The sequence below is a fragment of the Fringilla coelebs genome (assembly GCF_963513975.1).
Source record: "Fringilla coelebs genome assembly, chromosome: 4".
NCBI lineage: Eukaryota > Metazoa > Chordata > Aves > Passeriformes > Fringillidae > Fringilla > Fringilla coelebs.
Genome location: NC_140032.1, coordinates 51,607,221 through 51,626,884, shown reverse-complemented (window position 1 = coordinate 51,626,884; position 19,664 = coordinate 51,607,221). Strand labels below are relative to the sequence as shown.

Sequence of the window (19,664 nt, the reverse complement as noted above, 5' to 3'; positions counted from 1 at the left end):
TCTCCAGGCTGAATACCACCAGCTCAAAGTCATGTACTAAAGCACCGTATTGGCTCAAGGTGAAGTCTACTTTTGGAAATGGAGATAAAGTAATTGTGCCTTTTGCAGCCCTGCCCTAAAAGCAGTGATTTCTTCAAGGAACAGACTCATGCTTGCAGGCAGAGGACAGAGTTGTGAGGTTTTGTATGCACAGCACCAGCAGCTGCAACATCTCTCCTGTAAGAAGACTGCTTTTTCCAGCATCTCTGCTGTTGGAAACATAGAGGGAATTGACACCATCCAGGATGTTTTTTCAGCCTGCTATAAAATGATTAGAAGATTGAGGACCAGGGATGTAAATCAGTGCATAGGTCTTACTATGTGTTACTTTAATTTCTCTCTCTATTCTTGGGAATGAAGGTAGTTGAAATAAAGTCGCATCAGATGAAAAGATTGATTTATTGTTCAGTTCGGGCCAATAGTGTTAACTTTACAGAGGTTTCTGTTGGAATATTGTTTCATTCAAGTGGACCAAAGCAGTTGAACTGAACTTTGGCAGTGACCTTGGTCAAAGAGTTAGACTTCTCAAGGGACTCTTCTTATCCTGATCTAAATATGGGGCCTGTAAACCTACTGAGAGAAAGGCAAAACAATGTCCTGCAAACAGCCTGTCTGTGACGTTGAACTTTTGACTTTCTAGTAGTTGTAGCTGGGGAAAAGTCAGCTTTGCTATTAACAGAGTCTTCCCTGCACATGACCATTCACAAATAAATGAACTTTGAAGAGATTTTTAAGTGGAAAATCTAGAAAGGAAAAAGCTGGTTTAGAGCCTTTCTCTCTCCTCTTGTAAGAAAAATTTTATGTATGAAGAGAAAGGTGGCTGGAACTTGGAGTTCAGGAAACGATGAGTGCCTGTCGCTGCTTGTGTCTCTTCACAAATGTCCATAGCTTCCAGACAGTAAAGTAGAAGTGGAGTTTGATTTTAAAAAGCAGGCTATCCTGACAGTTCTTTCCTGTCATTGAAGTGAAATAAGAATGAATACGTATAGGTATTACAGCAATTTTCACATGACTCATAAATGAGAAAAGATATCGTTTTTTCTCTTTGCATGAAACAGTGCTGTGAATAAAATGTTTTGATTTTGTGTTCAATATAAACATAAACTGTCTAAGTTTCTAATTTACTATTCTTGTGATGTTTCAGCTTAATGATGGTGGCAAGGCAGCCCAAGCACAAGTGGGGATCGGTGATGTGGTTCTCACCATTGATGGGATAAGCACAGATGGGATGACTCATCTAGAAGCACAAAACAAGATCAAGGCATGTACAGGCAATTTGAACATGACTCTGCAAAGGTAAGATAGCTTCTTCTTTTTTTAAAGAGAATTGATTATCATCCTAACAGTGGTTTGGAGGATAAAAATGTGTAAGTGGTTTGGCAAAGTCTGTGGAGTTAAATGACAGCAAATGAAAGATATGCTGCCATAGCCTGTAATCGGTCTTGATTTACAGCATTTTAGAAAAATTATTAGATGTTAATTATGTGGCTTGACAAAGACTTTTTCCAGCTTTATGTCACCTGTTCTATTTTCTCTTCCTTTTGAGTTTCAGCTTTGTTTAATTAATCTGTTTAAAAGCAGGTCTTATTAATGCTTTTTCCCCTCCCTCAAGTGACTAGGAACATTTTTTGGGTCAAGTGCTACAGCACCATTCTTACAGGCTAACAAAATGATGGATTGAAATAGTTAGCCCTTGAGTTAAATGGATCAAAATACTTCTGCTCAGAGTCTGGGAGATGTTTCCACCATGTAATTTCCACCATGGTGATACCACTGTGTCACTAGATAGCAGCCTCCATTTGCTAATTGAAGTGCCTGCTGTAGAAGTTACAGCTTGGCTCAGTCTCATTGCTAAGTCATAGAGTTTATTGAATCCCAGCATATCTCTGGTATGGCCTGGGGCTCTCTTTTGGGAGTTGTTTCAGGAGAGGAGCAGGATGCTCACATACGGGTTATTGAACCTGAACTAGAGTGAGCAGCAGCGCAAGCAATAAATTCCTCCGGTTCTCAAAAGCCTCCCAGGGCTAAACGTTATTTGTTAGAAGACTGCTATTTTGGTTCAGTGATGTGAGAGAGTATATTGGAGGAGATTGGCCTCTGAATCCATCACATAGGGAAAAGCATCTCTTCTTGTTTGCAAAGAAAACAGCAGCAGTTGTAGGCCATGATTGCTGTTCAGGCCTGCCTTCAGCAGTGCAAAGTTCCTTGATGAGCGTTGGTTAAGGTCCATACCATATCTCTTCACCAGTTACTGACTGCTTTTTGTGGCAAATTATCCTCCCCTTAATGAAAGGACTACATCTTTCAGCAAGTTAATCAGTATCAACTGATGAAAAAGAGGCAATGTGGTTGCAGATCTGACAAACATCCATCCCCAGGGTGGCAGTGCTTGTTCCCAGCCCTAAGTGCCATGTATTTGAATGCTTGTGTGAGTACTTTCTTCTCTAAGAGGCTGCAGTTCAGCACTGCTTGTTGTTTCTTGTTTTTCCCATTGTCCTCTGCTTTGGTGCTGAGCTGCCCTGACTAAGGGATTCCCTTTGCTCAGTCTGAGGAAGGGAGTGGTGTGGTTCATGCCTAGGGCATCTCCCTGAGTGAAACTTGTAAAGGTGGCATTAAAAGTTTCTTGATGAAAGACAGGCATTATACCAGCTCATTAGAAGAACTACATGTTGTATCTAGTGTGTCATTTGCTTTTCTGACTGCCAAGGAGACGGGCAGGTCGCTCAGAAATGCACTTTCCAGGACCCACTGAGTCACTGCAGCAGGCGGGTGGGTTGGCCCACTTTCTCCTGTCACCATAACTGTATGAGCAGGGTTAATATCAGATATAGGAAAGTCATAGCAGGCGTGTCCCAGTCAGGTAATAACTTGTCTGAGAGTGCTTCTGGTTAGCTATGGAGATGAGTGGTTTGAAAATCAAATTAATCATGAGTTAGCCTGATTCCCTGCTGTTCTCAGCCTTCCCACTTAGAGTAGCATCTGACTCACCACTATTGGCTACCTGACAGCTGAAGGCTAAGTCAGGATCAGACTAACAGTGATCAAAGGAATAGCCTTGGTCCTGGCATCTGGGGGTGTGACAGATGTGTCTTATGGCTCTGCTGCTTTGCAGTCTCATGGTCTAAGGTGTTTTGAGTTTTGCCTGTATCCCAAGAAACCAAAGGTGTAGGCATTGTTCTCCTGGTTCCTCTGCCTGTGAACATTTCCTTGCCCTGCTGTTTAACAGATATGCTTTGGTTGTTCATTTGTTCTTTATAGCCTGGAAGAAGATGCTTCTTGGAGTCAGACTGACTCCAAGATGCTAACTGGAGATGCTGGCTGCCACTGGGAAGGAGCTTGAGAGTATAAACTGGGTGGCAAGATAAGCCATTTTAATATTGAGTCTTCTCATATATTCTTCTGTTCCTGCCTCTTCTCCCAAAATGAAACAGAAAGAAATAAAATATTTTAAGCTGTTACTCTTCACATGCAAGATTAAAGAGATATTGTCAATATGAAGCAAAGCTGGCCTTCAGAATATGGGCTGGTGCCATAGAATAGGAAAATCTAAGACATATTTTATTTTTTATTACTGCTTTTTATTTATCTTTCATTTTTACTTCTGAGATATTATCTACTTTCACACAGTCTGCTGATAGTTTGAACTACAATGCAAGGATGTTGAGGTTAGTTTTGAAAGAGTCCATCAATTCTGAGATACTGCCCTGGTTTGCTGCTGCTTTAAAAGAACACAATGGTTAGATGGTTAGTGGTGTTACTTTGGAGCATGTACTCCAGCACCCCAGTTTACACAATGGTCAGGGCATGGTGACACTTCACCTTTTAAAAGCTACAAAGGAAACTTCTGTAGTCTATGGCAAAGGCAAGAGAGGAAATTTTTTATTATCAGATTCATTATTATAAATATTTTAACTTGATAGTTAATCTATTTAGGTTTTTGCTTGGCTTCCTCTCTTCTTCATGTGCAAGGTAGGAAAGTAAAATTAAGAGAAACTAAACAAGGGGCAAGAAGTAGCTTGTCTGGGAGGTTGGAAGGGATAGTTAAAGTACTGCCTTCAAAACCTTTACTTACAGATTTAAAGCAGTATATTTATGTAGGCAGATATGCAAGTACCCCTTGTGGAAAACCAATTTAGATGTTTTGTAACTTGTAATTTAATGTTGGCAAAATATTGGAAGGGCAAATAAAAGCTTCCCTTTGTTCCACGTAAGGTAGTATTGCAGCTAGGTTTTTTCAACATCGAATTGTTGTGTGCCCTGGAAAGGAACTGGAGGTGCAGCTGACACAACTGCAAGTGCACTTTGATTAGAGGTTGCTCAAATACCAAAGGACAAAATTGTGTTTTGCCAGCTCTGTGTGCAGTAGTAGGTGCTTAACATTTGCATGTGTTGGCAAGGTCTGTCTTTAAAATCAATATGTTCTGTAAATAAGTCTCCTTATTTAGTACAGAAGCTATATATTTTTTTCAGTTCTGAAATGAAATTTGAATGTAGGCATGTTATCTGCTCATTTTTCATATTATATTGTAGGCACACAGTGTGTGGTAATTGGGGTGGGGCTGTGGCCAGCCTCATCCCCAGTGGGCTGCAGCTGTGAGCAGCAGGTGAGCAGCACTGACAGCAACGAGCCATGGAGTGCCCAGGGGCACTGACCCATCACCAAAGGGAACAGAGGCACACAGGTGCAGTGCATGGACATGAGGGGCACAAAGGCTGGGCTGGAGGACAAGAAGGGCAGATGCTTGCAGCCTTCTGCAGTGGTCTGGTGTTACTCTGTATGGGTTGAAGCCTTCTGGAATTGTATGGGGATACGCTGTTTATCATGGCCATCTCAACTGTGACATTATGTGACTCAAAAATATGGAGTGTGGTTTTTTTTCTCCTTTTTTTATTTTGTAACTTGTGATTTTAGCTTCTTGATAGATCTCCTCCCCCCTCTGATTTTTGTTTGTATTCATCCCTTCCTTTCTGAGATCTTGCTCTTTTGCACCCCAATATTTCATTTTCATCTAAAGCCATTCCAGTTTCCCATGAGGACAGATGGAAACCAGATGCTTGCTTTTTGGATATATTTTCAAGTTTAGTAACTTAGCATGGACTTTTATAAATAAATCTCTAAGTTGCTGAACAGCTAAAAGCCACCACCTATTTTTAAAATATTATTTTTGGGGACTGTTTCTCCAGAGAGTTGCCTTAATGATTCTTTTGGAGTGAGAAGGATAAAGAATTGTGGATTTCTGCAGATGAATGAGATCATGATACCTGTGAATCTTCTGGGAAAAGTGTCAGCAATGCAGGGATAAAAGTAAAAGAGAAACGATGGAAAGTCTTGGGTGTTGTTTTTCCTATAATGCTGGAGAACATATTTATTTAGTAAAACAGATCTGCATGGCTATAGTTTGCTTTATAAAGGAATTTCTTTCACTCTGTCTATGAATTTACTAATTTAGGACAAAAGGCATTGAGATTACTTGGCTTGGGAAGCGAAAGGAGGGTTCTCCAGGTTGTTTACTCCTCTGTTGCTATATTGTAGTGCTTCTTTGTGTGGGTGAAAAAAATTTTCCGGGTGCAGTAAGCTGGCAGTGAGCACATACTGTGGTTCTGATTCCAGCTCTTCAGTGGAGGAACACAGCTGCTACAAAGCAGTAGTTGAATTTCAGTGATGGCCATGGGCTTGGTGGGTTTTTTTTCCTAAACCTTTTTAAAGCATGGGGTTGCCCAAGTGTCATAGGTGATGCTGGGGCCTCCTGCGTATTCTTGATGTCCTACAGAACTCAGAGACAAAATTTAGATGAGCCATAAGGCTGAGTTCTGCAGTTAGTAAGCTCAAAAGCCGTGACATTTGTTTTAGCTGCCTGCCTGAGTATTAATCTTCATCGTACTGTCTCCCCTTATCTTTTTGGTTATTCTTTCAGGAAATGTGACGTCTAGGTTTTTAGCTTAAGGGCAGCTGAAATTCTCATCATTTAAGATGGGGTAAACCAGAAGAAAATGTTATGGACCATTTGAATTCTATTTTCTAAGATCTTTTTTCCAGTTAACCAATTTGGAAAGCTTTTTCAGCAGTAAGGACTAGCTTAGTACGCTTTTTTCTTACTATCTTTTGCTTAATTTACAGGCTTCACTTTAGATGATGGTTAAAATTCATGTTTCAGTTCTATGAGTCATAGGTTCCTTGGGTGGGTATTTTGTTTCCCTAAACCATATATGGACGAGCCTGAGGAAAACTATGATAAGAATGCATTCTGAAGTCTTATACTTTTCTCCCAACTTTAGTCATCATTTCCCTTACATAGGTATTTTGAATTTAGCTTGGTTTTCCAGTGATTTGCTTTTTTAGAAAACTAGAAGTTTCGTTGTCCTATGTCAGTTGAACAGAGACAATAATAATTGGTTGAAAGACACCACAGCTTCCAAGTAATACTAATTCTTATGCAACTTATTTCAGGAATGTCAGAACTAAGTGTTGGTTGATTAAGGAAATAGTTTCTTTTTATTTGAAAGAGCTGAGACAAAGAAAACTTACAGAACTTGATTGAGGCAGTATGGCTTGGCATATGTAAACAAACTGTATATTCATAGTACAAATGCTACTCAAAACCTTTGGCAACTTATTCCCCAAAGCTAATTTGTTACTTTCAATCATTAATTCTAGTTTTCAGTGATTACACCTGAAAATAACTAGTTGAAAAACTGTGCCTCCCAAACAAACATTCCCTTCTCTTGTTTAGCCATGTCACTAAGCTTTGAGGTGGCAGCTGTTCCAGGTAACTCACTCATTGGAGACTGGTGAGACTTCAAATAACCCTGGAGAACTTTTTGTGCTGCTCATTGCAGTGCAGTCAGCTGTGTTGTCTTAAATCCTCCTGGTTTATCTTGCTCTGAAATTAAGTGATATTGAGTTAAAACATTGTCCAGAGAATTCAAAGCTAACGAATGATGCTGGGTTTTTTTTAATCCAAAGGTGGTTGCATAAATCTATGCCCTTGTTGGAAGCAAGGTAGGAACCTTTTGCTCCTAATTTAGGACCTGAGCAAGTTTAGCTAGCTAGGCTATGCCTTGGGAAAGCCTGCCCACACACTAAATAAATGGAAGGGTACAGCTCTTGCTTCCAGCTGAAATTCAGAGTTGTCTTGTACAAAGCACTTTGCTGCTGGTCAGGTAGCAATTAGATGAACCACAGAACATGCTGCAGCTAAGTGAATCCAACAAACTAAAGGCTTGCTTGGAAGTTCAAAGGAGAGTTGCTGGGATCAAAGTGGAAGGTTGCAGGGTGAAAAATGAGAGTTCAGTGACTTGTACAGGGTGATTCCTACCCATCTGCCAGGAAAATGGGTGGGACTGAGGGTGGGTTAAGCAACAGTAATAGCAGTCTTTCTCACATTGTGTACCTTAGAGTTTTGCTGGCAATCTTTAGAGCTGCAAAAGATTTGAAAAGGCTGTGCAGTTTCTTGAGGTTACTGCTCTAAGTAGCATAGGAACATAAATGCAGTAGTAGATAAAGATGGTGGACAATGGCAAGTGCCAAAGGCAGATTGCTGTTTACTGAACATCAAACTATTTCCTTCAAATTTTAATTTAAAGACGTTTTTTCAATTCTAATTTCAGGTATGTTCCCTTCTGGCCCCTATATAGTTAATACCACCTCAGGAAGCTGGAAATCAAGCAAGGGGAGGTTAAAGAAGAAACATTACCACGTTGGGGTTTTGGTTATTTCAGTTTTCATTTTATTTTTAGTATGTTTGCCACCAGGGAAATGCAAAATATCACCTCTGAGTTGCATGAATTGCATCCATTTTACCATTATGTTTTTGAGGTTTTGTCTACATAATTATGTCATGGTGGGTTAAACCACGGGCAGTCAGATTAGGGGGATATTTAAAAAAGTCACCTTCTTTTGTGTGAAAACGAGGAGGCAATCATCAAGAAACTGTCTCTCACAACCTGAGAGCTTGTAAGTTCAATTTAGGATAAATTTTCAAATTCCTACCCTCATAGTCCAAGTCCTTGGTGGAATAAAGGTTGGTAAGGTTGCTTGGGAGAGTAGCTCAGAAGTTATAATCAGCAGAAGCTGATAAAAAGCTTGGGAGGAGATAAATTGGGGCATCACTGTTTGAACAGTAGTGAGTGATTGTGGTGGAGGTTTGCCCCTGAGAGTCTCTCATGAAGATGAAGGGAGGAAAGTTTTGGATCCTGGAAGTTCCCATCTGTTTGCAGTGGATCAAGTGGTAACTGAAGTGCTTTAATTGGTCATCTTGCTTTTTTTGCCTTATCCAGTGAGAACCATCTGTGCCATTGCTTTATACAATCTGTTGCATAGCACAGATGTCTGACAAATTTCTTAAAAATACTACTTGTTTTCAGACAAGGAAGTAAAGTTGAGGTTGGTTTGTGGATTTTTTTTGCTTGTTTTGGGTTTTTTTTTGCGTTTGTTTTGGTAATTTTGCTGACCCTATAGATGTTTGTTTTAAAGCCTGAAACCATGCATATCTTTCAGATATGTTGGGATTAGCCTTAAAATAAATGCTTATCACGTGTTGTTATTATATAGACTGCGTTCTTTAATTCCTATATTTAAGATCAATATGAAAGTACTTGCTTTCTATTATAGTTCTGCTATGGGGATTAAACCACTCTGATGTATAATGATGCTTTTAGAAAACAAAGATTAAATTGTTAAAGCAAAAAAATGCAGTGCAAAAAACATGGCTTTACACAAGCAGGTCATTAGAAAGGTAATAGCTTTGGCTTGATGTTTAGGTGTACAATAGAAGCCTATTTTCATTCTATTATAAAACTAAAATGAACACATCTGTATTCTGGCTTAGACCTGACACAATTGATTTCTGTCTGTGACGACAGGAAGAGTGAAGATTTATTCACATCTATTTTTTCTGAAATGGCATAATTCAGTAGGAAGTATCTGGAAATTAGATAATCTTGCTTGATCTTGGCATGTGCTAGATGGACAGTGTGCCTCAGTATGCAAGGTGAGGATGGGCTTGCAGTGCCCTGCCTAATGGATAAAAGATATCATCATGATAAATGACTGCTTTTAATTTAGAGTAACTTGCTGAAATAACCAATAGCTTTCTCCTGTCTTACAGAATTAAAAAAAAACCCAAAACTGGGTTCAGGAGTATCTCTGTGGACAGCAGGGAATTACTTAATGAACTCCATATTGTTCAGTTCATATGCTCTTTGCTGCAAGCAAGAAGTAACATTTGCAAGCTGAAATTTAATACAGAAAACATCTAGGCTGTGTGAGGTTGTGACTAGTGTTACTACGAGTCTCAGTGTAACTTAACAGCATTTTCCAGCTTGCAAACCCCTTTAAGTTAGTTTTGCTTGAAGTTGCTTTATATTCTGCATGTTGCAAAGCCTTCTCATTGCTGTTGAAGAGTATAAAGAGAATGTGAGATACGTGCTCAAACATCCCCACATTAAAGAGACTTTTAGTAACATAGATGCTTCTGTGGCACTTATATGCCAGGTGCTTTGGGCTATGCCACTGTTGTCAAGAGCTGTTGTTTCTGTGTAAGAATCCAGGCACATTTTACTTTTCATTATCTCTTCACAGAGGAGATGCTGAAAGGTGTGTTGATTTCTGGGGGTGAGGAGGAAAGGGCATTGGTTTAGGGTCCAGTTTGGGTTTGTTTTAGAAAAGGGCAGAAATGGAGCTGTGGAATAGTTCAGATTTTGAAGACTGATAAGAAAGCAATGTTGTTTGCTCTTAGGGTGATTTCCTGGCTAGGTCCTGCTTTTTAGTTTTTCTGAGGAAAAGGTTCATAGCTGTGTTTCAGGAAGCTCTCTTGGTTACTGCTTTCCTCCCTTTTATACAAAATCCCCAGAGGGGAGAGTAGGTTTGTTTTTTTTCTTTAATGAGTTACAGAAAGCCATCAGCAAAGTGATATTCTTAGGTTTTTGTTACATTTTGTTTCATTTGAAGTGATTTTAATGAAGTAATATTCTCCAGGAGGCCTTTGATGCAATTCTGGCTTTCATTTCCTTATTTTCTAATGGACTTCCGTGGTATTCATGGTGGCAGCCACTAATATCCCATAAGCAGTGCAGCATGATGTAGAAAAACATATTTTTGTTTCTCTAGTAGTATTACCTGTTGTAGGCAGCAGCTGATTACAGCTGGTTTAAAATGCTATATTACTTGCAAAATGTCCTCCATTACTGATCTTACTATATCAGGTGGTTTTTTAATTGTCAGAACTGATGTAGTGGTTAAGCATAGGTTTTAAATTTTTAGTTCCATTTCTGTTTTTTCAGCAGACTTGGCTGGGCTTTAATGTTTGATTTCCTAAAACTAGACATTTCCTCTTAAGCAGATAACCTTTATTTGCCTTTCACATAGTCAGATCTGATCTTTCTTGACAGCGTGGAGGTTCTTGAGGGCTTCAGTAAAAGATACTAAGAAAAATAAAGTATCATGATGATAAATCAGAGAAGACTATTACCAGTCATTTTTGCTTAGTTCCTTGTAAAATAAAGTTTGTGTTCTTGTGGTAACACAAACTCCCCTCAAATATTCTCTTCTTGTTAGGAGCCCCATGGGCAAACATTGCTTGTTGCTGTTCTTTTTAGGTTTTATTGATGATGTAGATCTGCTACATTTGATGTAGATCCTTTCAACTGTTAAATAGTGTATTGGTTTTGAAGTGTGACGTTTCCTACAACAAAATAAAACTTGAGGAAAGGTGTGCACCTGAGTGTTCAAATGAAACACTGTAGAGTTCCACGGCCCAGTAAAATAGACCTGAGTTTTTCATCTTCTAATGCTGCTGTTAGTTCAGTATTAGAAGTGAAATCTAGCTTTGCCTGGTGATTGACTAACAAAGAGCTGTGTATAAATGAGTATAGTGTGGTTTTTTTGTTGGGTTGTTTTTTTTAATATCCCCACTGCTTCACATTTTCCGGCAGGGTGTGTTTCGGCTTGAAGCTGAATAGGATGTGTTTCAGGGGATGTGTTCTGGACCGAACGCTCAGCCTGAAAAATAACAAGAGAATTAAAACCAGTAGGGATTGCTTTGTCTGTGTATTGTATCAGTGAACCTGTTAGTCTGGTATCCAGACCCACTGTGGCTGTTTTCCGATGATTCAGCGTGAGGGGGGAGTGAGAACTAAACCGTGCCTTGTAACACCTGCATGGTGAGAACCTGGGTGCTTACACAAGACATGTGGGTTTGATTATCATAAACACTTGTAACTAATAATTAAACTGGGGGCCAATAGGCGTTGTTTCATCTATCTATCAACATAATTCTCATCTCAGACAGGCTAACAACATTGAAGCGTTTTTGCTGTATGTAGATGAAAAATATTTTCTCACACTGATTTTTTTTTCCCCAATTGTGCTTTCCTCCAATGCACAGTGCATCCCCACTTTTGCCTAATTCACAGTGGGTTGTTCAGGCAAAAAGTCAGACAGTTTTCCTTACTTATTTCCGTGCACCCTCTCTGCTAGTGGGAGGGTCTGCCCCAGATCTGAGCCTTTGTCATCTTTGTGGTTTGAGACCTGAGACAGGAAGTCTTCAGGATTCCTCTGACACTTCAGTTTAGTCACAGCTGAATCCTTACTCCCACCAGGAAAAAAAAAAACCAACCCTTTGTCTTTTCAGTTGCTCATGTGCACATTCTTTCATTCATGGAGATGCAGCAATTTCTGGCCTTGAAAGGACTTGGTCTCCCTGCTGGGTCGGGGGCCCAGAGGAGATGCTTTCCTCCTGACCTCATGGTGCTTCTGGTGGTGTTGCAGCCTCTGCCCAAAAAGTGCTCAGAAAGGAAAGTTTCTTTTCCTTCCTGTGATGAGTAAGGGTCTCTCAAACCTCCTATCTCAGCTTCATAAAAATTGTGAACTGCCCTTTGTTTGCATTTGTTTGGTTTTTGTGCCACAATCCTCCTCTGTCTTTCACATGACCTGACGCCACTGGCTGCTGCTGGAGATGTCAGATCCTTCTGCCCAACCCTGAGGCATCTAATCAATACAAGGAAGCTTTCCTGCCAGTTTCAGGGAGCACTGGGAAATGGGAATTCAGATGTTAAGAAAAGCAGGGAAGCAATTGTCAGTAAGAATATTGTGTTTCAGGGAATTAGGAATCTTTCAAGTAAGGACAGCGTTAGCAGAAGTGGCACATCTGCAGCACAGAGATGTTAGGGTTGGATCATTGTGCTGAGTGAGATCTCTTCTGCAAGGATAAAAAATGACAAAAACTTGCCTTTGGTCCTAGTCCATGGGAATTTAGCAACAAAAAAAGTAGCAATAAATGTAGAGAGATGAAATGAAAAAAAAATAAGCTTTTGAAATATCTCAAGAACATTTTAGGTACTTAAAAGTCTGGGCAGTTTTCTTCACTTGCGTTAATTCTGAAAATGGAACTTGTAGATACAGTGAGGGACTTGTGACTGCTTGAACCAGAACTGAACCTGGATTATTTCTTTTTACTTAGTGACATCTACTTATCTTCTAAATGGAATAAATTATTCTTGTTCTTGCATATTTTCTCAGTTTAGACTTAATTACACTTGATGCTAACAGTGTTTGATCCCTGCTTTGTAAAACACTGGTTCATGTTAAGCTTTAGCTTTTTTCCAGCATTCCTGTGGCTGTTTTAGCTGAGCAGAGTTTGTCTGTTAACATGAAATCTGCAAATCATTTCAATCTCTCTTATATTTAAATTTACAACAGATTTATATGCTTTCATATTTTGGAATCTTTGATATTCTTCTTAATGCCTTAAAATTCTAAGTTTATGATGTCTGCTGAGTATTTTCTCCCACGGTTTTGGCAAGCCTCAATTTCCTCACATTTCCAACTCTTGCCAAGATACAATTTGAATATAACTTGGAAAACCCCAACAAAACAAACAACAAAACCTCATGAAAATTTGATGTCATATTTATGTGGGTGTGGCTGAGGACAAAATCTTCCAAAATAAAATAAATGTGTTGTGTGAGAGGCTATAAGCCATTGTCTGAGAGACACAAAATTTATAGAAAATCTATGTCAGCAGCTAAGCCTGGTTTGAAGCTGACGTTTGATGTCGCTTTCTGTTCGGAATAAGCTCTTCACCAAACAGTTAAATGGGTTTTCTGAGTGGCAATTATTTTGGGGGATTGCTTCTTTGGCCTAGTCTGTTGTTTCTGTTTAACTTGTGACTGATTGCTGCTCTGTCAGAGAGACCATCTTGGCAGTAATGTGAATTTCATTATAGGGGGGAGGGACTTTTAACACTCAATGTCTTTTGGAGGGAAAATGACCAAACCTAGTCAGTCAGTCTTACTGACTGTATAGTATCCCTTTTAGCTCCTAAGCTTCTATGCAAAAAATGGAATGTGGTATGCATTCTTAAAATGTATTACAGAGTGTAGGAAGCCAAAGTTTTAATGAGGACAGTGACTTCAGAGGTAACTAATGCTGCTTGATTGCTAACAGATTATTTTTCCTTTACGTACAAAGCCCCTCCACATGAGCAGACTATAAGTCTCAGTGACACAGGAGTCACTAAAATGCACGTTCTGGGCTAAATATAATGTATAACAGGTTTTGCAAGTACAAAAATGTGTAATATTTTCCATTCAAGGCCTCTCAAGTGCTGAAATTTTTAAGTGTGCCTGCTGTCAATACTGATCTTGGAGGCGATTGACTGAAAGAGTTGCCAGTTATGTCCTTTCCAAGTCTTGGCAGGAAGGTGATGACTGGACAAGTCAGTCATTTTCCACAAAATCTTCTTAACTCATAAGTGACTGCTCATTAGCTTGATGATTAAGTGAATGCTGGACTAATATTTGTGTGTTGCATCTCTTGGAGCTGCACATAAAGGAGCAATGTTGAATAACTCCATTATATGGAGAGTATGGTGATGGGATTTTTGTAGCTTTTGCACTTGGCTGAAGGGAGCTGCCCTGGAGAAGAAAGCTCCTAGTGCAATTTGAGCAAGTTAGAGCAAGGGCAAAAGGAAGTTTCCCTTGTGGCAGGGCTGCTAGACTCAGGTGGCACAGTACTGTGAACAGGGGCTTACTTGGAACTTGGAGCAAATTCAGGTTTCAGCACAACTCAGATAAACGCTGTCGTTAAAAACCAGCAACAACAAAGAAAAAAAAATCAATATGAAATCTCAGTTACCATATAGAGAGTATTTTGGCAGGAAATGGAACTAGGAAGAAGAGATTTAGATGTCTCATGTGAGTGGCACTTCCTAGCCACTTACGTGAAAAGCTGTTAGGCTGGGTTTTATTCAGAATCCAGATAAATTCCAGAATATCTTATGTCAATAAATGAAATCTGTGAGTCACTTTATTTCTTTTAGTCAGAAAGAAATGATCCTTACTTACATTAGCCACTAAGATTAGCTATTTTTGCAATACACTATGTAGTTGTTGCTTACAAATCCTATGGTATGTTACACAGAGAGGTGAGTGGAGGTAGCATGCCAGTGCTGAAATTAGTAATAATCAGTTCAATGTTATTGTTGATAATTTTAAAGCTGGTGAGTGGTGCTGGGGGCGAAGGTCAGGAAAACCATGAACTGGTTTAATCTGGTAGATTTGTCTTGGTAGGAAGGATGGATTAATAACTTAGATGTCTGTTTGTTTTTTTATACTAGAAAGGACAAATGTATTTTGGGATAAAATATGGTTATAAAATTTTGAATTCCTCTTGATATGAAAGAAAAAAAGGTTCTTTTTTTTATTGGGAAAGACTTAATCTGCTATATAAGATAATGGAGCTTGAGGCATTTATCAGCCTTCCTGGAGAAACATAATACCTTGCAGGGCTGGACCTGAACTGCTTCTGCTATCAACAAGTAATTAGCAGACAGAGCACATTGTTGATCAAGATCTGACTAAAGGACACTGTGAAACTATTCCTTCTGGTTGCTTTTGCTTTCTTTGCAGAAGAAAAATGAAAAAGGTTGTAAGTTGTTTGCGTGTTTTTCTGAGGATGTACTCATAAATTTTTATTTTAAAATTACTCCTTTAATTTTTATCATTATTTTGATTATTAGAGTTTTCTTGGCTGTGGTGGGTTTCTTTTTTGCCTCCCATACATTAGCATTAGAGAATGACCCTTTGCTAATAATAGCTGCACACTGTGGGTGAGACCAAAAGGAAGTATGAGGGTGAGCTGGAGTATTGGAAACTTTAGATATTTACTCTTGACTACCCTTTTCATTGTATAATTCTCCCCAATGATTTTATTAGTGAAAAATGTGAAGAATTAGTCCAATTCTTCTCATGATGCACCATGTTCCTGCTGTTAGGTTTTGTATTTTTTTAAAATCCGTGGAAAACTTGTCTCATGATTAGTCACTGAATTAAATTACCTCTTGACATTTTCAGCATTTTTTTCCTGCCTGTCTATCCATCTGAGCGGGGTTTGCGTGTTTGTGATGCTTTTGTTTGTTTGCTTCAAGTTGCTCTTCCTAAAGAGGATCTGTCAGACTTAGCTGCTACATGTGTAGGTAAGTAGAAAAGGAAATAGGAGATAAAGAGAATGTCATTAATGGTCTAATGCTACTACCTGCCTTAAATCGCTGTAGATTGCTCATGGTCAGGCAGGGAGGCAAAAGGCAAAACTGGCAAAAATGGGCAGGACCCAGGTGATCAGATTTCTGTGATGGTAGATATGAAAGCCTTTCACTGTGGGATTAGAGGGCTCTCGTAGTGAGTCATTTCAAACTCTGTGCTTCTTGGACTGGTCGAGCCTGTAGGAAAGTCTTGAGTAGGTGAGGACCAACCCTGTTGAGAGCTCTCCAAAAATCAGGCTTTGTGCATGCGGCTGCTGGAGTGAAGATGATTATGGGATATCACCTATGGAGACCAGAGGGTGGCTGGCACTATTTCGTTGTTTTTCAAACCATGGTAGCCCAAGCTTTGTGTAAATACACAGAATATTTTTCAGGACTGTGTAGAAATGTTTCCTCGTTTTTGCAAAAGACTGCAGAAATCTTAAGTCTTTCACAAGTCAGTGATTTATTTTCCTCCTTGTTTGTGGATGTTTCCTCTTGAAGATAGCAGTTGGGCCAAGAAAAATTGCATTGGTCATTGGTCTGCTTAACATAAATGTGTTATTAAGAGATGTCTGAACAGTTGAGCTTTTCATCCTTGTCCAAAGAGATCACTCAAGAAGTGCATGCCTAAAAATTTATGCTTTTCCATGCCTAAAGATTCTTGTAGGAAGCAGCTGAGACCCATGACTTCATATGCCATGAAAAAATGCCTTCAGGTAGTAGAATGTCAAGTTGCACTTTTCCCCATGGCTCACCAAGACAGTATGTTTTAGTAAAGCAGCATCCATATAAAAATAATTTGGATGATCAAATCAGCCTCCAACTCTTTGTAACTAACATTTGCTGCAGTCAGTGAGCCACTGCTTTCAAAGCTCTTATATTTCAAGTAAATAATTTAAATGTTCTACCCATAACTGCTTTTTTTTTTGTTAACATTGAAACAGTGCATAGGTTCTTCCATGTGACTGGTGGGCGTTTGCCGTTCACGCTCTCAAGTAAAACCCCTCTACCCATTTCTGCTTTAACCCGTGCAACCCATACAATACCTTTCTGAAAGTTCAGGGGCTCATTAGCTAGCATGTAAATTAGCATGCCATTGACCTTGCATATTTATTTCAAGTTGTGTCTCTAGCTGTTTAGCGAAAGACTAAAAGAAACAATCTGAAGTTGGCCACAGTTTATCTTCGCTTCTTAAAATAACACAGATACCTCAGTGGCATGATCTTTGGTGACATTTTAATTCTATTGGCACACTTTGAAATAGCCAGCTGGGATATCACGGGCAGACATCAGTTTTGAAGCCTTTCAGATACCATCTAAATGCCAAGCTTTTGAATAGTAAAATAAAGCATTTATATATAGATTAAACACCCAGTAATCAGAAGTGCCTTGCAACACATGCCGGTAATTGTGAACAGCTGCATCAGAGCAATGCAGCTGTTAAAACTGCTTCATGCCCCAGATTACATGTATTTGGTCCAAATTACTCATGGGTCTATCAGTGCACTTTTGGGGGGGATACAGAGAGTCATTTGGGATGCATTCATTTGCTGAAATCAGTCCCTGATTATATTTTATTAAGAGAGTTCATGATATAAGGAGGCTCACAGACATGTCTGAAAATAATCTAACACCATTCTTGCAGAGCAAACAAATGCCACTGTGTTGCATGGTGCTTGTGTGTCTAATATGCTACAGTGCTGCTGCCTCCATTCAGACCTTAGCTGGATCTGCAAAACACACAGTGCTGCTACAGAACTACTTTATCATGGAGTGTCTGGGCTTGGAAAGGATCTTAAAGATCTGGCTCCAGGCCCCCTCCCCTGGGCATGAACGCGTCTCACCTAGACCAGGTTACTTGAAGACTTCCAGGGGTGAGGCATCCACAATTTCTGGGCAACCTGTCCCAGTGCCTCACCGCCCTCAGAGTAAAGACTTTTCCTCATATCCAGTCTAAAACGAGTCTCTTTCAGTTTAGGCCATTACCTTTATAGACAGCTCCTCAGCATTTTTCTAGTAGGCTTCCTTCAGATATTGGAAGGCTGCAGTAAGGTTACTCTGGAGCCTTCTCTTCTCCAGGCTGAATAACCCAACTCTCTCAGCCTTACCTCATAGGAAAAGTGCTCCATCCCCCTGATGACCTTGGTGACCCTCCTCTGGACCCAATCCCTGTCCATGTCCATCCTGTGCTGGGACCCCAGAGCTGATGCAGCCTTGCAGGTGAGGTCTCAGAAGAGCAGAGGGGCAGAATCCCCTCCCTCCCCTGCTGCCCATGGTGTTCTGGATGCAGCCCAGGACATGTTTGGCTCTCTGGGCTGCAGGCATGTGTTGCCAGCTCATGTCCAGCCTAACATGGTAGCAGTCCAGTTACAGAATGGAAATGGGAATGCCAGGAGTGCTCTAGCCTCTGCTTTCTTCCCAGTGTGCAGCTAAAAAAACAATTTGTAGCAACAGCTAATGTTATTCTGTGCCTGTTGCTGACACATGTTTTGTACCAGTGAATGTTTGAGGACTGGAACATGAAGTTGAAGAAATTCTTTCACTGTGATGGAAACCAGTCTTGTCATTGTTGTTGTCATCATGCTGCCTTGTGTCTTGTTTTTCCCTTGGGGTTTTTATTAGAGGAAGTTTTCAGCAGCCTGTGATTCAGCTGCAGAAAGCAAGGAGACCTCTACAAAGGAGACTAAGAGCAAAGCTGTCAAAGTCTCAAGCTAGGAAATAAAGGGGAAGCCTGTATTGGTGTGGGGAGCTTGGCTTGGAAGTCTGATGTGCTTTGCGTGCACTGTAATTTCCTAAGGAATGCAACAACACAGATCTGGTTTTGACTGTGCTACTAATTTACAAAGACCCTGATTAAAAGCTTCCTGAGAATTGCATAACTGTACTGTCTGTAGTGCTTTGGGATGCTGATCTTTCATTTTTATTTCTTCTCTATACTAGTTATGTAAGGATAAGTGTTTTTAGAAAGGTCTCAGAAACTCAATAAAACAATGACTCTCTGCAAACATTAGGCAGAGCTTTCTTGCTGCTTCTTTGAGGGTCTTGTGCTGGGGTTAAGTCAAATGTCCATCAAATTCAACAGTTCAGTGAGACTGCCAAAAAGATAGTGAGCTTGAAGAAATTTGATCCAGGTCCAAAAGTTTTCTGATCAAAAAGTTTTTAAAGTCCTGTTGGTTTACTTGCCAGAACCTGAAGTAGCCTTGGGATCTGGCAATTGCTCAGCAGTAATGCGTCAGCAGTGGTGCTTCCTGCACTCCTGGCCAAGTCCAGATAAATGGAAAAGCTTGAATTTTGAAAAATTTAAACATTTCTTAAAATATTACTCTCCTTACCTTTGAGTTTGAATACCATGTGAATGTATTTGATAGAGACACTTTTGTCCCCTTTTTCAGAAAGTGGGGTTGGGGGGAATTGTATTTGGTATTTTCTGGACTGTGGGGCATGCTTGATAGTGTTTATTTAAAATCTTCTGGAAAATGACAGGAACAACATTAAGAATGGGAAAATTATTTTCACTGTTTTTTCTACTCTGGGTTCTTAGAAGGTCAAAATCTGCTGAAGTATAGGTAGCTTACCTCACCTAAGGATGCCCAAGTTCATTTTATCTCAGTCAGCTGTGTAATCTGTGTCCTTTTTTCCTTCATAAACACCCATCTCATTATTTGGGTGCCATGAATAATGTTACTTGTCTCTATTTACACTTTTGTTTTCCCACTGCAGACTATGCCCCACACCTGTTGCTTTCCTTTGAAAAACACATCTCTCCAACATGCATGGTTTATGATGCTAACTTGCAAGCATTCTTTAATTATAAAAGGATATGTGGTGATCTGTCAAGGGACAGTTGTCTCTAAATGGATTAAAAGAAGCTTACATGGTTTATATATGGGCTATGCCCTTCATATGCTGAAAATAGTTCAAGTTAGCTTAGTGTAGCTTAGTGTATTTAGTACCTATGCAGGTAACTGGTTATTTTCCTAAGCTCAGATAGTTAATTTTGCACTTTTGTGTATGTGGGATGTAATGAATAGGGGAAAAAAACCTCAGAGAAGTAAGTGAACTGGCAAGTGTTGTTAGATAAACTGCTCCCAAGCTTCAGCCCAC

At 39.7% G+C, this 19,664-nt stretch overlaps 1 protein-coding gene across 1 annotated transcript in view; it reads left to right on the top strand.

The window, feature by feature from the left end:
- LOC311152601 (PDZ and LIM domain protein 5-like) overlaps positions 1-19,664 on the top strand; it is a 79,677-nt gene that overhangs the window by 40,896 nt on the left and 19,117 nt on the right. The window contains exon 3 of the mRNA XM_084203828.1: positions 1,184-1,335. Within this exon, the coding sequence (XP_084059954.1) occupies positions 1,184-1,335 (152 nt within the window). The remainder of the gene's footprint in view (positions 1-1,183; positions 1,336-19,664) is intronic.